The sequence below is a fragment of the Danio rerio genome, chromosome 16 (genome assembly GCF_049306965.1).
Source record: "Danio rerio strain Tuebingen ecotype United States chromosome 16, GRCz12tu, whole genome shotgun sequence".
NCBI classification, from domain to species: domain Eukaryota; kingdom Metazoa; phylum Chordata; class Actinopteri; order Cypriniformes; family Danionidae; genus Danio; species Danio rerio.
In genome coordinates, this window is record NC_133191.1 from 10,039,966 (window position 1) to 10,058,426 (window position 18,461).

At 37.4% G+C, this 18,461-nt stretch overlaps 1 protein-coding gene across 13 annotated transcripts in view; it reads left to right on the forward strand.

Moving 5' to 3' along the window:
* Window positions 1-14,944, forward strand: part of enpp2 (ectonucleotide pyrophosphatase/phosphodiesterase 2) — a 57,486-nt gene extending 42,542 nt beyond the window's left edge. For 7 of the 13 annotated variants that reach the window (XM_073924483.1, XM_073924489.1, XM_073924488.1 and 4 more), the window contains 7 exons: window positions 141-276; window positions 3,398-3,537; window positions 3,765-3,900; window positions 7,227-7,304; window positions 9,805-9,937; window positions 10,172-10,325; window positions 14,102-14,944. In XM_073924483.1, coding sequence (XP_073780584.1) covers window positions 141-276; window positions 3,398-3,537; window positions 3,765-3,900; window positions 7,227-7,304; window positions 9,805-9,937; window positions 10,172-10,325; window positions 14,102-14,272 — 948 coding nt within the window. In that variant the 3' untranslated portion in view covers window positions 14,273-14,944. 13 annotated transcript variants of the gene reach the window in all.
* Window positions 14,945-18,461: the final 3,517 nt, after the last annotated feature.

Genomic DNA, 18,461 nt, shown 5'->3' on the forward strand with positions numbered 1-18,461 from the left:
AATCAGTTTGAAATCCCTAGCCTGCATTTCTTGACATTTTCAATTCAGCTGGATTAAAATAATTTTTCCATTTGACTTTGAAACTGCTTTCTTTAGATACCGATCTCTTGCTGGAGGTTTTCACCTTTAATCTTTTGCAGTTGCGTTCAAAAAGTAGGGGGAAGAGGGCATTGAAAGTGACCCTTGTAAGAGGCTATAACGTGGAGTCACTGTGGCTCTGTCTGTTACAGAACAAAGTGGACGAGCTCAATCAACGACTGAGACAAGTTATTGATGGTAACTCTTTTCTTCTTCTTTTTGGTGTAGTTTAGTAATGCTTTTTTTTCAGTTTTTTTTTCTGCCATAGTACACACAGAACAACACTTCATAATGACCACAGCTGTTGAAAAAGTCTGAAAATGTTTTGCTACTTAGGAAACAGTACACTTAAATACAAGATATTTGAAAATGTAACATGACTTAACTATAAGTGTTTCATTTAAAAACTACTCTACAAAGAACTTTGGTACTTAATGGGATTTTAAACCATTCAAGTGCTTGAAGACCTGAAAGTAACCTAATTTCTGCAATTTGTACTTAATTTGTAATGAGTACGTTTACATGGACACCAATAATGCTATTTTTACACGATTAAGACAATACCGTACTCTGATTAAGACAACCCAAGCTCATTCTGAAAACGTAGTCCCGCGGACATTTCTGGAGACAGCGGAATACGTCCCGGGGGGTACGTACGGCCGCGTTTATTTTTTTCAAGCGAACGCTGCGGGGCGGTGTGACGCTGTTCCCTTTCGCGCTTGCCTTACCTCCTTGTGGAGGGCTTCCCCGCTGCAACCCGTTTGTCCACTCAGCTCAGCGCGTACGTCGGCAGGCTCGAGATGCGGAGAGGGGTTGACCACGGCGACCGGTTTCGAGTCCGGGAGAGAGCAGCTCCAGCAATCAGGTAAGACAAAAACAGAATCCCAAAAATTAAGTGAACGAGTTTCGTGACAGGGTGAGAACGCAGCGAAATCCGAAAACACGGTGGAATAATAAAAATCAGGGCTTTTATTTTTTTGGACGGCTTTTGTGAACTGTTGCTCGGGTTTAGGGAAGCGAGCGGGCGGGCGGGTCGATCGGTAAAATCGGTTGGGTTCAGGGAAGGAGGAGGGCGAGTCGGCCGATTGGCCGGGACGTATTCCGCGGTCTCCAGAAACGTTCGCGGGACTACGTTTCCACAATGAGCCTGGGTTGGATTAAGAGTCTACCAACTAAACAGTGATTTTTAATTATATTAATCCAATTAATGTCATTATCGAACTAAACAGAAATAGAATTCAGACATCTGGATTATGCTGATTTTAGTCGCATTATTGAAGTGCCGAAACATGTAAACACCTTAATCAAACTTTTACAGTTGTGTAGGCTTTTCGCTGCATTTTGCAACAGGATAGTCTATACAAACATGGCTGTTTGACACTTTTTTCTGCACCTATCGTGTCAGTGGAGGACCATAGACACGTGCATCATGAAATGTAGACATTTTATCCAATACTGCGTGCCGTATCAATTTCCATTAAAGCAACCAGCATTTTATACTCGCCTCAATATCTCATTTGTCACGGGGCCATGCATGAAATGTTCCTGAATGAAAGTGAAAGTGCCAAACTGCAGTTAAAGTCGACAAGTTAAAAACGAAACACCAGAGGCAATGTGGATAGCGTGGTGACACAATGACGTTAATCGAATTATGCATTATAACATGTAAAACGGGATCATGAAAGGAACATACAGAAAGCAACTCATGTAAACACCTTAATCATATTATTATCTTATTGAGATTAAAGCAAATAATTCAATTACTGATGTCCATGTAAACCTAGTCATTGTCATAGAGAGCTACCTCTCTTATAGTGCACAAATGCTTTATTGATTTGTATGCCTTAAGGCCCGTATACACCAGGACAGTTTTCCCTTGTACTTCACTCAGCTCTACTTGTAGATATCAATTATTTTCTTTCTCAATTGTTTTTGAATGTCTTTGGATGTTGGCATGATGTATAGCTTTTGAGAATCTTTTGGTCTACACTTTGTCAGGCAGGTTTTATTCAAGTGATATCTTGATTGCAAACCGGTGTGCAATCTGAGTGTGGCTAACGAAATTAAATAAACCTGAATTAAGTTATTTTTCATTAGGGGGCAAATATGTTTTTCATTCAGGGCTATGTAGTTTCAGATTTTCTTTTCCCATAACGATAAAAGCTTAATTTATGAACTGCATGTGTTTACTTGCTTTATCTTTAAGTAATATTTAAATGTGTGAAAAGCATGCATAAATAAATAAATAAATAAATAAATAAATAAATAAATAAATAAATAAATAAATAAATAAATAAATAAATCAGTAAGGGGTCACTTTTTCAAACCACTCTATATTGCCAGCTCAATAGATAAGCGGATGAGTTAAATGTAAAGAAAAATAAAATCATTCTGCTATAATGAATGTTAAAGCTAATAAGACTATCCATAATTAAATAATAAGTATTATTAATTATGAATATTAATCTCAATTTAGCTAATTTAATTCACTATCCATCTTTATTCAAAGATGCATAATGCACTTGTCAAGCCTCTTGCTTGATTCCTTAAAACCAATTTAGGTGTTATTATTATTATTATTATTATTATTAAAATAATATTTAAATTGATTGGTCTTGTCCATTCATTAAAAAATATGAAACCAAACTTACACTATACAGTCAACAAAGCAGAATAAAAGTCTTGAAACTTCACAGAAAAAAGCTGAAACCACATGGGGACCTATTTTAAGACTCTTGGGAATCTAGCATTTTACCTTTGGAAATTTTCATCTCTAACTCATATATTCATGACACTGACTTTGTAGAAATGTGAATACTGTCATCTTTTTTTTAATTTGTTTATGCTACATATGTCATGTGTATATTTATGTATATTTGATAACTGAGACAATTCCTCCCTTTGTTTTTTTTTTTTTTTTTTTGAGGGGGTGGGATTGGGCTAATGTCAATTATTTTGTATTGCATTTATTATTATTTTTTATTATTATTGGTATTGTACTGTGTTTGTTAAAAATCTTATAAAAATGGTAAATAAAACAAAATATTACAACAAAGCAGAATAAAATAGTTGTTTTTATAAAACTGCGTATTGCTGAATTGAACTTTTCAAAATTGATGGTTTTCGATTATTATTTTCCTTTTGTTCTCTATGAAAGTCTTATTTTACAAAGCATTAAATTAAAAAATAAATAAATCAAGAAATAGAAATCAAAGTTACATTATTTATGTACATAATTCATCATAAAAGCTATACATATGAATCAACAAATAATCCAAGTCTTTTATTAATTGATAATAGCTTTTTTCTTTTTTTTTAGACAACAAGAACCTTCCATATGGGCGTCCAGCTGTTATGTTTCGCACCAAATACTGCATTCTTCATCATACTGACTACATTAGTGGATACAGTGAAGCTTTACATATGCCTCTTTGGACATCTTATACCGTTTCCAAGCAGGTACAGTTCACAAAATAGTAACATTTTAGTTTACTAATTCCCACTATGAACTACTTGCTTACTACCTGCTTATTATTTAATTATTGGCTGCCTGTAAGTTTTTATAAAGTATGCAATTCTATGGTCATAATCCTACCTAACTAGCTTTACTAAATATTAGCTCTGTTAACATGCTAAATGTTGTATTGAGTGTAAACTTTGATTTGAAACTGTGATTTCTGTTGCAGGTAGACTTTACCCCTCTGACTGATGCTCTGAGCAACTGCATTCGACCTGATAGTAGAGTTCCTACCGCTTACAGCCAGTCCTGCTCAAACTACCGCACAGAAAAACAGATCTCCTACAGTTTCCTCTATCCACCTCGTGAGGCTCCCTTATTTCTTTGTGTTCTACAGGCTAACCTCAGTTGTTTCATGAAATGAAGTTACTGTAGGGAAGCAAAATTAGACTGAAGCCTAGTTACTGCGGTAACCATTGTTCCATGAATGGTGGAACATCGCCAGCAATGGTCACTACATTGGTGGAAGGAGTCACGTCTTGCTTACTACATCAAGAAGTTCTTATTAATTTAGTCACATGTGACCATGGCAATGGCCTATCAGAAGCTGTACCAGCTCCTGACCGTCATGGTCGGTCTCTGAGTCATCCTTATTCTGAGGACCAAAAACTCTGGCTGCCTTTCACCAGCCACAGAACCATGATTACCTCAATAACCCGTGTTCTATTTCACTGTTCCAGACCACCAGAGATGTTCATTATATGGTGAAAGAGGAATACAGCCAGGTCAGTAGTAATAGGCTTAAACATACTCTGTATGTATAGAAGATCCAATCAAAGAAGAGGTCACATTAAGACGACGAATCTTGTGAATGTACAGGATGATGCACATGTAGCTTCCATGCAGATATCTGACAGAGCCGTCCCATTTGAAATGTTTAATGTATACTACTGGATAGAGGTATGAGAAGACTTTATACAATTATTTTACAAATAAAAACCAGTATCACATCTTCTTTCAGTTAGAATAGAACTCTTGCACAGAATATAAGAGAATCAAATGTATTAACTCCGATGCTCTGATTTGCTGAGTGCACAATAATCCAATATACAAACACACACGTAATGAATTACAGACATTTGGTAAAGCATTAGGTTCAGCCAATATGGACCACAGCAACTGGAACACCACTTGTAAAGACTCTGAATAACTAGTGAGTCCAATATACAAAAACATTCAATAATGAATCCAATAATTCTACTACACGGCTGTATCGGGGAGTGCATGCAACCCAAATGCTTTGCAAACTCAATCCGATTTTTCTATGAGAATGACAAAGACAGAGAATGACCGATTTAACTTCCAACAGGTCATCGGACAAGTGACTGAATTAATATGAGATTCTTAATGTAGTGTGCTCCTTCCACCATGGGAAGACCATTTCTGGACAGTGATATAGATATAGATCCAATAAAGTGGACTGATTCTGTCTTGATAAGGTTTTTATGACATAAGGTTTTATGAAATTAAACTGTATCAAAGAAAAAGTATATAAACCTCAATGGTGTATATGCACACACTTTTTATAATCTGTAAGCCAGTTCAAGTGCCTACACTGAACTGTCATGCTATTACAAAGTGCAGTGTTTAAGGTCTAGTTTCTTTAAAAGCACTGAATTAAATTTCATTGTTCCACCCAATGGGCTCTATTTTGACGGTCCATGCGCAGAGCGTAAAACGCAGGGCGCAAACGCTTTCAGAGCGTGTCAGATTGCATTTTTGCTAATTTACGGACGGGAAAATGCGCTTTACGCCAAGGCGCATGGGCTAAAAGGGTTGAGTTTATTTTCTTAATGAGTTATAGGTGTGTTTTGAGAATAAACCAATTAGAGTCTCATCTCCCATTCCCTTTAAGACCCAGCTGCGTCGCGCCAAGAGCGCATTCGCTATTTACAGGACGCAAAGTAAGTCTAGGTGGAAAAACTGAGCATTTCACAAGCAAACAGTTAAACAGAGCATCTACTGCGTGAGAATGAGAGATAATGGATCTACTTTCACATTCGCTCTTGGATAGGGAAACCTTTACGCACAGACATCAATTAGTCTATAAATAAGTAACTTCGTTTGTTAAGCGCAAAGATTTGTTTCAAAAGTATTTCTAAATTCAGTTCTAATTTCTAGCAAACGAATAAATGAACAACAATGACCAAGTGTGGTCAAAATACTGAGTTATTTCCAAATCCACCTGCCATGCCCCATATGGTCTAAAACCTAACAGGTGGGCAAATCTAAGCTTGTTTTTAATAAAACAAATATAAATATGGATATAATAAAATGTAATACTGCTAATAATAATAACATTATACAAAAGCAAATTGTTATGAATGAACTGAAAAAGCCCCCCGAGATGAAGAAGACATAAAAGCAGTGATTTTTCATATTTATGTAGGCTAGAAAATAATGTTTTGTAATATTTTAATCCTTTATATTTATATCCTATATATCCTTATTATATCCTATATATATCCTTAATATTTAAATTTTTTTATATGTAAAGATATTTGCCTATTGCTCTCTTGTGCGTATTAAGCAGTGCGTAAGCGAGGCGCAACTCTGCGCCGGAGTTTAGACCGGGTTAGTTTTGGTCTAATGAAAAATCTATTATAGTTTCTTAAAAAAGCAACACGCCAGCAGTGCACCTCAGAACGCCTTCCTTTTTAGACCAGAACGCCTATGGGCGCACAAATGAGCGCTAATGCATTTGCTATTTAAACAGCATAGCGCAACGCCTCAAAACAACTCTTGCGCCAAGCTGAAACTACCAAAAGACTATTGCGCCGCGTCTTGCGCCACACTGCGTCGGGTGTATGATAGGGCCCAAAGTGTTTAAAATACTGAAATCTATTTTACCACAGTATTTTCAAAGGAGTTTCTGCATTCACCTGCTGCTCCTGTTTTATCTCGTTTTATGCTTGAACAACTAAGTGTATGCTTAGTCTATTTAACTGATTATATTTTAATTACATTACAACATTAATGACAATTGAAAATCATGCCATAAACCTTTCACCAGAAGTTTATTGGTGTCTGAAAAAGACTTGATGTGCATAAAGCCCAAGGGTGCCTAAACTCAGTCCTGGAGGACCAGTGTCCTGCAAAGTTTAGTTCCAACCCCATTTAGACACACGTGGACCAGATAATCAAGTTTTTTCTAGGTATACTTGAAACTTCCAGGCTAATGTGTATTAAGGAAATTTGGAGCTAAACTATGTAGGACACCCACCCTACAGGACTAAGTTTGGGCACCCCTGATGTAGCCCGTTAAAGCAAAAACTAAACTACTAAACTAAAAAAAATATATTAGTTCTTTTAGAAATACATGTTATACATAAGTTAACATAAAGCTTATATTATCCTCGTGTTTTTCTTTAAGGGCAATGCTATTTTATTGATTTTAAACAAACATGAAATGTGTGTTTTTTTTGCATTCACAGCATGTTTTTTCTTCATATTCCAAAGCCACAGATTTCATCCTTGTTCCATGTGTTTGACTTGTGATATTAATGTATAATTGGAATTGAATCTCATGTGTTTTGTTCTTTAAGGATGTACAGATGAATTTGGAATTTGACTTTAGTGCTTAAGAATTGAATGCATCTATTTTTCAGCATTTTTTATGTCTAATTTATAGAGTTGTCCTCCACTCAGGAAGCGAGATATGATGCTGTTCTCATTACCAACACTGTACCAATGTATACAGCATTCAAACGTAAGTGTTTTCTTAAATGTCTTATCTGATTTCTCATTATGTAAACCAAGAATATAACTGCATTTGCACCTTTCATTAGTAAATGTCCAGTTTTTGAATTTATTTTATTTAAAAAAAAATTTTGGACATCGTACTGTTTATTCATCCTTGATTAAAAATGTCTTCATATAATGATTCATTTTCAAAGACCAATGGGGTGTGTGATTTCTTTCTCTGTTCTTTGCGATCACTTTTTTTTGACTGCTGACTCACCAATATTCCAATGTAGCACACTTGTAATCTTCAATGATAACAGAAAGCTCTTCATCTAGAATTATTTGTTACTGCTCATAAAAAAACTTGTTGCATACTTCCAGTCCTATGGTTCAAAATTGATTTGCGATATATATATATATATATATATATATATATATATATATATATATATATATATATATATATATATATATATATATATATATATATATATATATATATATATATATATATATATAAAGTATGTTCTAATCCCATATTTCCTTAATGTTTTTCTGGACTGGTTTGTACTGTATGCTTTAGGTAGACATCAGGGGTGATTAGTCATATTGGCCTTCAAAAACCCCTACAAAAAAGCTGAAATGAAATTGAAGTGTGTATGTGTTTTCATATATGCTCACACTTATAGCTGTTTTTTTTTTTGTACATGTCTGTAAACTAGAAGCAGTATGTGTGTGTGTGTGTGCATGTGTGTGTGTGTGTGTGTGTGTGTGGCCTTTGCCTTTGAGAGCCACCTCTGTTTCAGAAGATGGAACTGTACACATGCTGTCTCACCTCATACGAAATGAGCTCTCTCAGAAACCCTCAAACAAACATATTCACAGAAAACATCATTCATATGCAAATAAAAATTTCTTTTATTCTTATTTGGCTTTTCAAATGGACTCTACATGGAATATGCCTCTCTGGTATCTGTAAATGTGTATTTAGAGGGGTTGGCAGCAGAGGTGAAATGAGAGCGCAGCAATGAATTCTATGTCTGGTTTAGATTAGTTGTGCTGAGCTCAAGTCGACTGAAATCCCACCCACAGAGGAACAGACATTATTCTCTAGCGTATATGCAAAAGTTGAATATGCTTGCTCTCTCTCTTTTTATTTATTGTCTAAAAATAAATAAAGCTTCAGAGCTTCCAAAAGAAATCCCAACAAAAGTCATATTGTTTCAAGTTCCAAAACCAAAATTGGTAAAACATTGCAATGAGTTTCCATTACTTAATGTTAGTTCATGCATGCATAGCTAGTGTTTTTAAAAGGCAACCATTTATTGTTAAGTGTTAGCTCAGATCTATTAAATGGTTTTAACAGATACAGCTTAATTTTAATAATGTTTTAGTAAATGTTTCATAATTAATATTAACTAAGATTGATAAATGCTTTAGATCTTTTTTACATTTGAGTTCATCTTGACTAACCTCATTTTCCTTTTCTCTTTCCCTGGTCAGTTGTTAAATGTTTGAAGTTGGCCGTTTATGAGTAGAAAAATGAAAACTGAACATAACTAATAACAGAATGGTACAGGCAAGGATCTTACTGATGTTCATATTTATAAGCACATGGAGGATCTTGACACCTCTGAAACATTTGGTTAACAGTACTTTGTGTTGTGTGTCAGAAGCTGATGTGGATTTACTTTCAAATGACTTGCACTTTCCAGTACAACCCAGGCTCATACTGACGTACCTCTATATACATTTCTGGAGACTGCGAAATACGTATATTTTTTGCAGTTTTTGTTTTTGCGAAATACGCTGTGTATGCTTTTTGAGATCTCAAATTTCTTTCGTGAGTGGCATTCGCGCCTACAGTTTCTCGCATAAACCCACCAGAGGCCGCTGTTGACTGGTTGATTGACTGACCAACCAATGGACTGACCTACCCTTTGCCTTCCCTTCACCCAACCAATTTTATCGATTGACACACCCACCCACTTCTCTAAATCCAACCAACGATTTTCAAAAGCAATCCAGAAAAAGAAAAGCCCTCATCTGATATTTACCACATTTTTAGATTTTACTACATTCTCACCCTGTTATTTACTTGTTTGTTTTATTTTTTGGATTTTTTTTAAATTCACTTTCTGAAACCGTTTTTCACCGGACTCTATCACCATCGTCATGGTCAACTTCTCTCTGCGTCTTAAGTCCGCCAACATACAGGCTGAGCTAACAGGACAAACTAGTCACAGTGGGAAAGCTGTTCATACGGAGGGAAGCGCTCAGCTGATAAGCCCAAAAAGGTTATGGCGTAGCGTTCCTTTAAAAGATTTAATGCAGCCATACTTCCCTTTTGAATTTGCAATCTCCAGAAAAGTGTATAGGACTACTTTTTCAGAATGAGCCAACATTCTGAAATTCTGAACATTCTGAATTCTGATTCTATTTTTGGTTTTATTACGATTGCTTACATGCATTAAAGTCTTGTTAACATTCAGACCTCTCTCTGTTTCTCTATACCCTTGTTTCAGGAGTGTGGAGTTATTTTCAGAAATCACTTGTGAAACGTTACGCTAGTGAGAAAAATGGTGTGAATGTGGTCACCGGGCCCATTTTCGACTATGACTACAATGGTCTTAGAGATTCTGCAGAGACAATAAAACAGTGAGTTGTTTTTGAAGTCTTTTAAAGTACATGAAATTGCACATTATATGCATACATTGTTATTGTACGTATCAAAAAAAGTATTGTCTTCATTGTATTGTACCACATTCTCCCTGCAACTGAAATGATCTGATGATCTATAATAAGCAGAAAGATCTACAGCAGGTCAAGCCCAAATATTTACACTGATTTATGTAATCTTTCATTCTGACTTTGTAACTTTTTTGTTTATAGGTTTGTCAGTGGCTCCGTACAAATCCCAACTCATTACTTTGTTGTGGTTACAAGCTGCCTCGATTACACACAGACCGTTGACTCCTGTGTTGGTCCTCTCAGTGTGTTCTCCTTCATCCTTCCACACCGATCAGATAATGAAGAGACCTGCAATGTAAGTTCATTTTGTTTTCTGTTCTGTTCTCCTTTTGCCGTGTATTATCACATTAAAGTAAATACATTTGTTAAAGTAAGCTTAGTGGGCTGTTTAACAGCAACAGTTACTATGCCATGCAATGAAGTTGTTATTAGTTCATTATTAAGTTATTGTCATAACTGTAATTTTGCACATATGAAATAAATATAAGCTAGTGGAAATACTTACCAAACCTACCTGTCACTAGTTACTGTACATCCATGCCAATATCTAGCTAAATGAAAAGACTTTTAATTTACTTTGTCAATCTGGGACACAAAATGGGGTATACACACCCCTCATCATGGACATAGTTGTGCACATGATATTGTTAGTGCATCATAAAGGCCTATTGCATGAAGCCAGTTTAAACTGCTACAATAAATTCCAAAATTTTAGTATAAAATAAAATTCCACAATCCAATACTTATAAAATTATAAAAAAGATACCTTCTTCAGTTTGATAACAGTGATATTTTATAGCATGGTGCTGAGACCTGTTTTAGAGGCAAGTGCTGACACTACAAAAGGGCCACGCAGAACAAGAATTTAAACAGGGCTGTACTTAAAATATCTTGTATTAATATATTATATTAATATCCATCTCCTGAAATCTCTTACACTTATATCTTGTTCAATTTGCATTTCGGTACCATCTGTGGTATTTTATTCATTTGGGTTTATTTATTTTTTTAACACTGATGTTGCTTTAGTAGGTATTTTTCATCTTTTAAATATAAATATATGGTGTTCTCATCCATCAATGATAATGGTAAATACACAGCATTCTTAAGAATAATTCTGAGGATACGAAAATCTGAACAAGCCTGTTTTACCAGTGTTTAATGCTTATATCTTACTATGGCTACTTTTGAAGCATTGAAGCTATATATATATATATATCAGTTAGTACTTATTGCCCTGATACATGATATAAGAATGCATATTATGCAGACAGTTAAAATGTCTAAATACTGGATATTTATGTTATTGCATTTTATAGCAGTTCATCCTGAGTTTTTGTTGCAATTACAAGATTTTGACCAGCAGGTGTCCCTAGCATGTGGCATTTAACTACAACAACTGGTGCAGAATACTAAATAGGCACTAAGACTTGTCGCCACCTGGCGGTTTTATTTCATATTTATGGAATCTTATCACTGGTACACAGCAATAATAGCAGTAAATAAAAAGTTATATAAATAACCTTTGCCTGCCTCTTTGTGAATATTCAGTAGAATATAGTGTCTAATAAGTTTGAATTTAGTGTAAAACATTAAAACAGGCTAATGTTGTATTTCATTTTTAATCTTTGTCGTTATAGTTTGAGAATGCATCCTTTTTTCTGTGAAATTATATACACATATATACACACACACACACACCGGATACTTTATTAGACCCCCTTTTACCTTCTGAACTGCCTTAATCCTTCGTGGCATAGATTTATCAAGGTACTGGAATAATTCCTCAGGGATTTTGGTCCATATTGACATGATAGCATCATGCAGTTGTGGCAGATTTGTCAGCTGCACATCCATGATGCGAATCTCCCGTTCCACCACATCGGTGCTCTATTGGATTGAGGCTGGTGACTGTGGAAGCCATTTGAGTACAGTGAACTCATTGTCATGTTCAGCAAATCAGTCTGAGATCATCCGCGCTTTATGACATGGTGCGTTATCCTGCTGGAAGTATCTGTGTTTATATACACTGTAAAAAATGTAGGGTTCCGCACAATACAATTTTGTTATCTCAACAAAAAAAATATTAACTTAACTGAACACTTTTAACAAATTTATGTGGATTGAACATAAAAAATTAAGTTATCCCAATGAAATCACAAGAATTGTGTTGTTTCAGCTTATTTTAAATAAGTAGTTTAAACAAGCAAGTGTATATAATGATTTTTGTGTCATCTACATGTGAAGTCTAAACAGTGATGGCCCACTTGCTGCAATAGCATGTGTCGTGCACTTCTAGTGTTTCTTGTTGTCTTGCTTGCCTGTTAGATTATGAATAAGGGTGTGGCAGAGAGGTGAAGTTCCAAATCCACCCGTTTTGTTTACATAAGTTATGGTCATGCGGGCAAGCGACAACAGGCAAGAAAACAAGAAACACTAATATGGGACAGAAATACAACACCCAACAATTAAGGTGTGTGAGTGTTGGGTTTCTATAGTGTGCATGTAATCGGTGTCAATAATCTGCAGCTGTGTGTGTGTCAGTGTCCATATTGGTAAACTGTCTCAGCTAATTTATTTGTCAGGCAACTTTCCATTTCACATAATTAAACAAAATAAGCCAATTCAGATTGTGCAACATCAATTATACATTTAAGAGTTAGAGATTAATACCTGACTGTGTAGAAGTACGTTGCAGCATATAAGCCTTGATGAAGAGCTCAGAGTCTCAATACTGCAACTGGGTATCCTGGCTACTGGATCCCACAGACACTTCTGCACCCTTTGCCTAAAAACTCAAATGACCATCAATTCAAGACAATAAAAGCTTCACCAAAACTCTTGCCTGGTTATAGTTTCATGTGAAGACCATATTCCCTGGAGTGGAACATCTGGCAAAGATGTTGTCAAAGTCAAAACCCAAATTAACTGATACAGTGAACCCCTTTACCAATTACACAGAGACATTTAAAAAGACACCAAACATGAATATAGAGCCACAAGATACATCATATTAAAACTTCTTTATGGAACCGCTCTGGTGGAGAAGGTAAAGTCCAGGGCATAGAGGGGGGCTCAGGATGTATGATCAAGACAACCTGAACAACTGGTTTCCTAGCTTATCTTCTTCTCAGATTTGAAAGTTTATTGTTTTAGTGCCTGGCCATTCTGGTGGTCTTGTCTCATGTGGAGTTCCATTACAGTTCTCATGGTTTATTATTATGGAGAGACTTAGGGTGCTTTCACACCTAGACTTTTGTTTGCCCAGTTAGCGCGGTTCGATTGGCATATGTGAATCCAGCAATCGCGCTCAGATCTGCGCCAAAACAATCGGTCTGAGATCCCCTGAATGAGGTGGTCTCGGCTCAATTAAAACGAACTCTGGAGCGGATTGATTGTAGTGAGAAAGCGATACGATCCGAGAAAGGCTATATCATAGTGTATTATGGATATGTAATAGGCATTCGGCTATATGAAGAGAGAATTATGAGTAGGGCAGGAGGTCATTCCAGACATCCCAAGTCTCCCGGAAGTTACCAGGAGATTATCACTCGTTTGCGGCCATCCGGGAGTTTCTGTGCATTTGCAGGAGACTTCTGGATGCCCGCAAACAAGTGATAATCTCCTGGTAATCGCACGTCTCCCTCCTGGTCTTCAAATATGTCGCGCACCCTTCTCACACCTCCCCACCGCATCCCTCCTCGCTCTTCAGACACGCACCCGCGCGCACCCTGTCAAACCACCACCCCCCCTGACAGCTGAGCGGGACTCTGCAAAACAAACCCTAAAACTCTGAACAATATGAGGAGTTTACTCACACGTGACTTGTTTTAGAGATGTTGGTCCGTTTAGAAATTTTTCCTTGTGAAAGCGAACCGCACCAAGAACAAAGAGCAACAATGAAACAATTTTAATCCCTGTTTCAGAACAAATTAATCGATTCACAGGTGTGAAAGCACCCTTAGCATCCTTACACTACTATAAATTTAATGTACAGCATTTGTACATAGAAAATTAAATGGCTGAAATTGTGAATACTTAAATGCATTTGACATGCTTCTCCTCACCCAGAGTTCAGAAGATGAGTCAAAGTGGGTGGAGGAACTGATGAAGACTCATACAGCCCGCCTGCGGGATGTGGAGTTACTCACAGGACTGGACTTTTATCGCCGTACCAGCAGGACCTATGAGGAGATTCTCGCTCTGAAAACGTACTTGCACACATACGAAAGTGAGATCTGAAATACTCCCTGCATTAGCATGTCCAAGGTACCTGCAGCCTTCAGTTCCAGACAGACACACCTGTCTGTAATTAGCAAATGTTCTTGAATGTCTTTAGTAGCTAGCTGAGCTGTTTTATTGGGATTGGAGATGAACTTGAGATGAACCTTGAAAATAGGAAAATAATTGGACACCAAATTAAAACTGTGGGATGTGGCGGCGTTTTATGGAAAATATAATATTTATTGTTCTTTCTTAGTTAATCGTTAAGTGTAATATTTTGTCTGTCCTAATGCATTATTCTCCTTTTATATTTGAACTGTACGCATGACCTGACATGTAATAATCACAATATTTAAATGTATTAACCTGTTTGATGCGCTGGAGTCAGATGCCTAAATAAAGTAGACAAGTCTTGTTTTTATATTAAATTTAAGCTATTTGACCAAACAGGTAAAGGATAATATCTGTAATCTGCAGTTAAACCTCTTCTGTAGTTTCCTGAATAATGTTCAGTTTTTTATGCAATTAATCATTAAAGTCAAAGTCATCTGCACATTTTAAAGAGAATAGCAAATTCTGGTTGTTTTCTGAATGGCTATGATCCTACAACTGCTTTTGCTATAACTGTTATTGTTCACAATGTTTTATTTTATTGATTTACAATTAACATAAAATAATTTTTGTTTCTTACTATTTGTAGTTCATTATATTCAGCAGACAGCAGTATTTTAGTATATATTTACAATAAGAAAAACTAGAGAAGTTAAACAAAAATTTGTTATTTTATAATAACTACACTCTAAAAATCATCTATTATGCATTAGCAAATAGTGAATTTGGTATTTGTTAAGCATCAACTCTACATTAGATGTAAGTAAGCAGTTTATACCTGCAGATACAAATGCTCTTATGTTTTGGTACAAAAGCCGCATCCAAGAAAGGTCTTTTTGGAGTAAAGATGGACTGAGGGCCACCAATTTACTTACAAATATGTGAGAAAATTATTGAAATGTTTAAAAACAATGTTGCTCAAAGTAAGCATGAACGACATTTAGATATTTCATCTTTAGCAGTGCATAGCATCATTAAATGATTAAATGAGTCTGGAGAAATTTCAGTGCATGAAGGACAAGGGCGCAAGCCTAAGCTGAACTACTGTGATCTTCGATCACTCAGGCGGCACTGCATCAAGAATTTTCATTCATCTATAAGCGATATCATTACACGGGCTCAGGACTACTTTTTCAAACCTTTGTCAAGTACCACAATACATAGTTACATACACAACTGCCTGTAAAAAACTGCACTGAACCAAAAGGAAGCCCTATAATAACAGTGTCTTGAAGTGCCTTTAACTTCTCTGGGCTCGGAGAGATTTGGGATGGGCCATCACACAATGAAAAGTGTACTGTGGTCAGATGAATCAGTATTACAGATATTTATTGGGAGAAATGGACACCGTGTGCTCCAGACCAAAGAAGAAAAGGATCATCCGGACTATTACCAGCCACAAGTCCAAAAGCCAGGGTTTGTCATGGTATGGGGTCGTGTCAGTGCCCTTGGCAAAGGAATTTTGCACTTATATTCACCATTAATACTGAAAAGTATTTCGATTTTGGAGCACAATATGCTGCCCTCAAGAAAACATTTTTTTCCATGGATATTTCAACGAGACCACATGCAAAACCACCGCCTGCACACATATACAAAGTCCTGGCTGTGGAGGAAGAGGATACAGGTACTTGACTGGCCTGCCTGCAGTCCCGACCTGTCTCCAATAGATAATGTGTGGCACATTTTGAAGCGCAAAATTTGACAACATAGCCCCCTTTTACTGTTGCTCACCTTAAGACTTGTTTACAGGAAGAATTTAATAAAATTCCACCTGAAACACTTTATTACTTCATCTCTTCAGTCACTAAACCCCTTAGTGTTGTGATAGAGAATGACAACATTACAAAGTGGTAAATGCTTTACTGTTCCAACTTTTTTGAAATGTGTTAGAAGAACCAAAATTGTAATGTGTTTATTTAAAAAAAAAAAAAAAGAATCATGAGAAACACATTAAATAATATTTATTGTATTTTACAGTGTATTTTCTTTTATTATTTACGTTTTTCATGTGTCCTCGGGGAGCCATTCTTTTTCCTATTCACACACTATGACCTAATTAATCTATCCAATTCACTTAGGGTGTACTCACACTAGGCACAGTTGCCGTGCTCTGGCACGAACCCCCAATTCCTTCCTGTGACTTTTATGTTCTACGTAACTTAACTAAAAAGAAAGTTTTAATATTATTATGGACTCAGCCCATCATATCCGACTGCACCGCCATGAATTCCTGGGTGAATTCACCGATGGTGTCGCTGAACAGGCCAGCCTGGGATATGGGGAGTTAAGAAAACAAACTTTGTCGACTCCTGGCATATCTACTGCCAGGTTTAGCCCGAGGTGGCGCTCTTGGACCACGATGTGAATGCAGAAAAACCGACATGCCTTGGACGGGAGACAAGGCTGACTCCAGCAGAAAGAGGCACCACGTGGGCCCGCAATGACACTCTCAATCTAGGAAATCGACCAGTACTCCCTGGCTGCTCTACCATCAAGGGTGGTGAGGGCAGAGACGCACGCAGATCGGGCAGAGAAAGGTGCCCTCCAAGACTGCGTGAGCCCACTGTGCACTTCTGGAGAGAAAGGGATGGGAGGCTAGAAGGTCTTGCCTTTTTAGTCCTCCACATACACCCATCTAGTCAGTCCGGCTGCGGGGCTGGGGGATAAACCAACTCCAGGCTCGCAGCCGAAGCAGCCCGGGAAAGCACGGTTATTCGCCGCCTAGCTCGCTCCCGAAGGGAGGGAATCCTTCATCAGACCTTGACAACCTTTCCTCCGATGCAGCGGTGGACATCTGAGCCTCTGTGTCATGAAGTGAAAGGGTGGCCATCCAAGGATGGAGCGCTTCTCTCACTCGAAGTTTGGATAGAGTGTGTGGGGGAGCGAGAGGTCTGAGAGTGTGTGGGGGAGCGAGAGGCAAGCCTGAGAGCGGCAGATTTACTCCCATTGTAACCCTCAGACCTGCCTGAGTGCCCACCACGGAGCGGGGGACAATTGGGGTGGGTGGCCCCTTTGGAAGAGCGAGCCGTGATCTTAACTGTGCAACATACATGCCAACGCAGTGATAGCATGCACTGCCCGCGAGAATCGCATTAACATGCTGGACCCCCAGACATGAAACGCAGGGCTCGTGCCCATCATCCGGAGACAGGAATCCACCGCATTCAGAAACGCAGAGTTGAAGCGAGGTCTTGAAAAAGACGCGATACACGACCACGTTGACCCAAAGAACGCCAGGCAAGGAAGAAACCCAGCTTGACCGTCTGCAGCTGCGTGTCACATACTCTGGATCAGGAGACCGCTCTCTGTAGTACAGCTGAAGGAACCCTCATTGACTCTCTTCGAAGCTTCGTGAAAGAATCTGAAGTGAAAAAGGATGCTCAGCTTTGCATACGCTGTGCTAATACTGCCAAATTGATTGCAACGAGCATCAGCTGCGCAGGCTGAAGCTGCCAACTCAATAGCATTTCATTGGCCCGTTTACATACTCTTTCAGATTATTGGCTTTCTGAACGAAATCCCCATAGTGGAAGTTTTTCCACATAGCATTGAAGTTACCCTCCCGAAGGGGAACATGTGTTAGTTGTTTGAATCATTATTTGATGTTAAAACATGTTTGCAGTGTTTTGTTAGACATGGTGTATTGTGTTAATTACTGTATTTTGAAAAGTAGTTTGGAGGTTTAGTTTACAATGTGTGATTTTGAGCATGAAATTAACCGTTTTATCATTTGTGTGTTTTAGGTGTGTTGGTGCGTTAAGAGTTTAGAAAACTTGTTAAATGTATTGAAAAAAAACTGTCATGGCGATTGTAGAAAATTGTGTTATAATATTTTTTAAATGAAATTAAGGTTAAATTAAAGCTTGAGGTAGTTGCTTGCTAGTTAAAATCAAACAGCATAAAGTTGTTGAAGCAGTATGAGTTCACAAAAACCATGCAGTGACACTTTGTTGCCACCCCACCCATAAATAATTTACCAAAAGCACTCCTTGATATGTCATAAAAACAAGCTGTTATCACCTGGGTGATGTTGACTAAAGGAGAACAAATTGTATTTACAATGGCTTGGTGGTGTGGTGGCCAAGATGGTCAG